Source organism: Morone saxatilis, unplaced genomic scaffold (assembly GCF_004916995.1).
Source record: "Morone saxatilis isolate NCDOM2014 unplaced genomic scaffold, NCSU_SB_2.0 Contig1, whole genome shotgun sequence".
Lineage (NCBI taxonomy): Eukaryota > Metazoa > Chordata > Actinopteri > Moronidae > Morone > Morone saxatilis.
Genome location: NW_023339651.1, coordinates 12,864,511 through 12,870,920, shown reverse-complemented (window position 1 = coordinate 12,870,920; position 6,410 = coordinate 12,864,511). Strand labels below are relative to the sequence as shown.

Genomic DNA, 6,410 nt, shown 5'->3' with positions numbered 1-6,410 from the left:
TATTATAATAATAGAGTTAATTCATTTGGATTTTTACCTCTTATTTCCAGTCACTTGAAAATAAGAGGAAAAGGTGAGTCATGTCATACCAATCAACAGTCTTTGTCAATCATATCCCTAATGGTTAGTTTCAATTATTAATGATACTCAGCTTTTCATTTACACCTGCAGTTTATGATAAAAGGTTTGTCCTCTTAAGAGCAGTGAGTTTTTTCTTTCCCATTAGATGTTTACATGATGACCTCAGTCTGACAAGAAAAAAACAATGCAGTGAACGCTAAACAGAAGAAACATCTTCCTCAACAGAGAATGCACGCAACACAAATTTTGAGCAACAAGAAGTGCTCTCAGTTGCAACAAATTAACCCCCATGCATTTTGGTCTCTGTACCTCCTGAGATGTGACCTCTTTTTCCTCCTGACACTGGGTCATGTCTCTCCACACCTGCCCGCTGTCCTCTCTCTCCCAGAGGCCATCAGAGCCGCACTGCCGACGCACAACACCCTGGGACACTGGAGGAGAAACAATCAGTCCTTCAGCCTTTACAGCTTATTCCTAATTAGGGTCACAGAAGGGGGTTGAAGCCAATGGCAACACGGGACAGATGACAGGTAAAAAGCTGGACAGGTTATCATTCCAGCAGAAAGTGACAAGAAACACAAAGACACATGCATACTTAGGTACACACACACACACACAAAGCAAATCAGGTTTCATGTTTGTAATGTTAAAAAAAATTTGTTCTAAAGTGCTTTAAAGGAATAGTTTGATATTTTGGGAAATATACTTCTTTGCTTTCTTGCTGAAAGTTCGATGAGAAGATTGATACCACTCTCATGTCTGTGTGGAAACCTCACAGCTACAGCCAGTAGCTGGTTTCTTTCTTTGTATGGATTAAACAATCAATAAAGTCTGTTTGACCATTTTCTTTGTTACAGTAATAAGTAAGTATATTTGTTATTATCTAGTATGAATATAATAATATACCTTTGGATATTGAGTAGGCTAGGAGCAGGTAGCTGGTTAGTTTAGATTAGTGGTAAATTACATCAACATCAAACAATAAACAACATGTTAATTGCTTTAAAGGTGAATTTTAAAGACACTGGTCGGTGGATTTTGTTGCCTTCATTTAGGGTAAGGCTAAAAGCTCCCCCCATTTGCAATCTTTGTGCTAAGCTAAGCTACTATTCCCTGGCTGTAGATTCTCATTGAACAGACAGACAGCCTATTAGTAGCCTTTCAATTAACTAACTAACTAACTAACTAGTTTTGGGAAACTTGAATATCTTTTGCATATTTTCACTTCATCTGTATTCACAGAGATATTTTGCTCTGTACAGATGGATGGAGCTACTCCCCTAGCAACCGCTCTACCACACATCAAAAACAGCAAACTGACAAGAACATGTTTTTTATTTCAGTGTGTTGTCCTGTCAAAGTTGTACTCATCAAAAGTGTGATTTACCTTTGTCATACCAGGGCAGGTAGAAAGGGCATGAGATGTTGACCACAGAGCCGGCAGGAGTATCTGGCCAGCAGGCATATCTGTCAAATGTCCTGTTACAGAACAAGCCTGCTAGAAGGGCAAATAAAAAGAGACTTAAAAAATTCACATTTTACTTGTTATCTTTCCTCTCCTTTTCAACCTATTGCCATATACTCTTTTGCATGATGACTTAATACTAAATGAATTAAGTTTCTCTATACCTTGAAGTAGCGGCTCATTTTCTATCATTTTGACACAGTCTTCTTTATATTGGACCCACTTCCGATAAGTCTCCTCCAAGACCTTCCCACTGGCCACCATCTCAAACTGTTAGGACATTTACAGACAAATACTTCAGAAACCTTTTCCCTTTCTTCATGTCATCTTGGAAGACATTTCTCAATAAAACAATTTCTTTAAAAGTAATCCTTCTCTGTCAGACGTTTCACTCAAAATAAAAAAATTAATAATGTACTTCACCAAAACTAACCTTTGGCAGTTTGAGAAACAGCAGGCAGATCAAAACCATTATATCTTGTGTCCTGTCCATCACTTCAGACTTGTTCTTTTTGACTGAGGGGAAGAAGAACAGAACAATTTTGACTGCTGAAAGGGTCATAAGTGTTGAGTTCAGTAATTGGTGACACAATTCAGGGAGCTTTTTCATCTGTCAGGTGATCTACATTGTGCAAAAAAACTCTAAATAAAGTATGGGTTATTTAAAAAAAATTCAAAATGGACCAGAGTCTTTGAACTGATAAAAGCCTAAATTGTCGTAGACTGTGTATACTACTTCCTACACATCCATCACGAGGAAAGACTTTTCAAGATAAATTGGTACCTGTTGCCCTGCGATCAATCATGTTCAGAGGATATGAATTACTGTCCATTTTCAACAGCCTCTCAATTAGGTTTCCTTCTAAAAGCACTGAGATTTTTAAACCAAAGAGTATTAGAATTTGCTGAATTGAGTCACTGAAACCACATTACTGGCTTCCATCAAAGTTCTCCAGTAACTTGAAAAGCAACTTGAAATGTCTTTTGCTTTCTTATTGAGTTTGACCGTACCTTTGTTTTCTCCTTCTCTCATGACCACACATACACACTGCAATCAGTCTCACTGTTGAGGGTGCGCACAAAGCTGAGAACCAGCTCACATTTTTTTAATGATCTGAATCACCTATAGATACCATTGGAAAATTTCCAATTGTGGGTACTCCTTGCGGTAGTTCTGGACTCAAAGTGACACGTACTGTATGCTGTGTCCCATGCTAATAATAAACACTATGCACTACATACAGTACTAATTGTCAATGTACTGTATACTTTTTTACAATTAGTAGGCTATACAAGAAATCAATGTACTTCTCTGTTTTGTATTAACACAAAAAGATGCAGTACATGTGCTGAGACATAAGCTGTGTGGTGACTTTGAAGAGCTGCGGCCAATTAAACTTAAACAAAAAGCCAAAGGTTTTTCAAAAGATTTGGTAGCTCAAATACAACAACCAATTTCAATTTTCAAATTTAAAAAACTTTCTTTCTTTCGACTCCTTCTACCAGAATCCAGATAAAACATCCAGAAACTAAATAAAAAGCAAAAAATATTACTTATTTAAAAATTGTGACTACGGAACACAAGAGTTAATTTTTCAAGTTTCAGCATCACATATATGTATGTTGCATATTTGACCATGACTGATTTACTAGTTTTGATTTCACAAACTCCTCTCGTACGTACATGCCTTTAACCTTGCTTGGCTTAAGGTGAACAAACTTTTGCTCCTTCAGTGGCTAAATGTGAAAACAACCTCTTAGGGTCAAATTTTACATGTTCATCATTCTGCACAGTGAAGCTCAAACATCCAAGCAAGCCACATTTTTTTCAGTGGAGGGTGAACTTAAATTATGACACTGGCAAAATATCATATCCACAAATCTAAATATGCAAATTCGAAATCCTTGTTTTTCTCATTCATTGATTAAATCAAACGATACACTGAGACAACCCCCTCTTCAAACTATAAAAATTATATTACAACTATTTATATGTGCTCCCTTTTTCAGACATTTCCCTGGTCTATGTTACTGCACTTGTTTTGTTTGTTGAGAGGATTTTTAAAAAAGTATACTTACTCATATTGAATATACTTACTAACTTTAAATATAATCCATTTTGTCACTTTTCCACCATAAACACACTCAAAACCTGCTTAGAATTGAGACCTATAGACTTACAGACACACCAGGACTGTCTGTTATTCAAACACAACCTCTGTCATCAAAATAAATTTATTCTACAATACACTCTGAAACCCTGTGTGAATTCTACTATTGCCTATGGATATTTTTAACAGGTCTGGATGTACATTAGTCACCTTTGTGTTGTCAGTCACATTGAATGGCTCTGATGTCTGCGGTTAACAAGTTCTTGTGGGGGTGTTTTGATCACCTGTAGGACTGTGAAGTCAGTAATTAGGAAAAGATAGCAAACCTCCTTCAAATCTAGACTATCAGCGAGATGAACATACACGTTACACCAATGATTGCGGCTTCAGTGGGTCCTTATTTTTTCCACGACCTGTCCTCATGCGGGCTAATCAGTCCCGCACCAGCTGCCTGACAGGCACAGATAATAGTACCGTGCATGACTGCATGAGACCAGCTGAGGTAAAGCTTAAAACTGTTTAAAATTTGAATATACTGAAAACATATAAATGATAATGGTGGATACTGAGATTATTACAATCTCCCTAACAGGCTATATCTTTTCTTTTTTTTTTTACATTTTCTTTCAATCCAAACAGTCTTTGACCACCAGGCAGAATAAATTACCCATAGGATTTGGATGAAATGTTCTTTCAGTCTGTCCCATTTTTCAGAAAATGTGATACTGTGTACTGACAATATTTTAGGTTGGCAGTGGGGTCTAGTGGAGTTGTGTTTCTACTGCATTTATTAGCAAAGTGATGTCATGATGCCCATGTCCCCAACATCTGTGGGGGCCCCACCTCAGGCTCAGCGCAGCCGACGTCTGTGTATCAACAGACTGCCAAAACACAGATTTGATTTCTCTCCCCTGGTAGGTGGCATTTGACAGTCATTGCCTATGGCAGCTCAAGGAATGGGACCACATTGGATTTAGTTTCTTATAGGTCCGGGAGCTGCCCCATGTGTTAAAAAAAGAAAAAATGCTTGAGTGGCCTCAATACATTATTATCCAGTTGTGTGCTTCTGTAAAACCACTTGTAGAATTTGTGGGCTTTGAACAACCTTGTTTTTTCCACACCTTTGGCTAACAAAAATTTCACACCTAAAGGTGAGCATTCCCTGCTATATCAGATTTATCCTCAGCTGTTATCCCAGAGATCCAACATCAATCTCACTAGTGTGAACTGGTATAAGACCAAAATCAATCGAATCTTTGCTATCCAATCAGAACTCAGCAAGCTGTGGACATTTAAACCTGCAGGACTCTGATTCTCAAGTGAGTCCCTAAACCTGAGATTAATGAAACAGCAGCTGTAATGTCTACTTGCCTCAACTTGTTGTTGTGCAATGAAGGCCACATAGGTATTTTTGGGCTCATTAGCTCTCCTTGCCAGACAAATGGTACAATGGTAAAGGAACACTTTTCAAATTCCCCTCCCAGTCATTTAGATGGCAGGAATGGGTTTGTTCTTTTACTTTCTTTTTAAGTAGCACATACTGTACACTACTGTACATAACAACCTATGTACTGTACATAATAACCTATGAACCTGCTTCTATTTTTCTAATATTCTTTCTCCAATAACAGACACTTGTGTTATTAGTCGTATAAGTAGTCTTTGGCATTGACTGAATCATCATAAATCATAAAGAAAAGCAAACAACACTGTTTAGCAGCCATAAGCAGCTGAACAACATATGGAAGCCTTAAGGTCTGACATAATGCCTATGAACCAAACCTTATAAACAACATTGCTTTTGCAGTTATAGGCTTCTTACAGCACTTCAAAAGAGTTGCATTTAAAATAGGCTGCTATATACAATATCAAAGTTCTGCATAAAAGTAGGCTATAATGTTTTTTATAAGTTACATAATACATATGTAGCTTTTTTTGTAATCCATATTATTTGCGCCAAAGATTTTTTTAAAAAGATAATTAAAATTAAAATATATTAATATCTTCTCAATGGCTATAAGGACAAACAATACTTTCATGCATGCAAAAGAAATCTCTTATATTGTTGATTAAGTTACTTGCACAATGTTGCTGATCATTTGCCTTATGCTATAATGCGTTTTGGATATATCTATATAAAAGCCTTCATTAATTCATTCTTCTGCATGAAAGATATCTAGTAGGCTGCAACTGTAAACAAAGAATACAAAACACGAGCATTTCACTTACAGATAAATGGTCCCTTAGAGAGGAGAAAGCAGCGGTGTGGAGATGCTTCGTCCTGAGCGCGTCTGCACCTGAACCTGCACTGAGCAGTTTGTCTGTCGGTCCGCGATACCCCAACACCAAGTGCCACTGAATTCATGGATTTCTCCAGAGGGAGAGTTCATCATTATTGTCCGATGTTGAGTACATTTCAAATTAAACTCCTCGTTACAGACAGCCTGTTGTATCTTATTACAGTGCTCTAAAACTGTGCGCCTTTGCATTTCTTTGAAAACATGTCAGCTGGATGCAAATGAATGAGCTGATTAATAAGGGACGACGACAGATTTTTTTTCTCATCGTAACGCACTAGGAGCAAGAGAAGGCAGCAACACATTCACAGTTTATGAATGGGAACCATCAAATTCAGGCTTTTTTTTGGGGTGTTTTTTATCCATTCACAGGCTATTACTGTAAATCAATGGGGCTTAAACACTGTTGTGCCTGCCTGGAAACCATTATAGAATCTATAGGATAATAAATCTATA

General features: G+C 37.3%; 1 protein-coding gene across 1 annotated transcript in view; it reads right to left on the bottom strand.

Moving 5' to 3' along the window:
- LOC118333995 (glucagon receptor-like) overlaps positions 1-2,352 on the bottom strand; it is a 7,161-nt gene extending 4,809 nt beyond the window's left edge. Inside the window, exons 1-5 of the mRNA XM_035669819.1 lie at positions 2,331-2,352; positions 1,980-2,062; positions 1,711-1,816; positions 1,469-1,576; positions 391-512 (exon numbers count right to left, since the gene is read on the bottom strand). Coding sequence (XP_035525712.1) covers positions 391-512; positions 1,469-1,576; positions 1,711-1,816; positions 1,980-2,062; positions 2,331-2,352 — 441 coding nt within the window. The remainder of the gene's footprint in view (positions 1-390; positions 513-1,468; positions 1,577-1,710; positions 1,817-1,979; positions 2,063-2,330) is intronic.
- Positions 2,353-6,410: the final 4,058 nt, after the last annotated feature.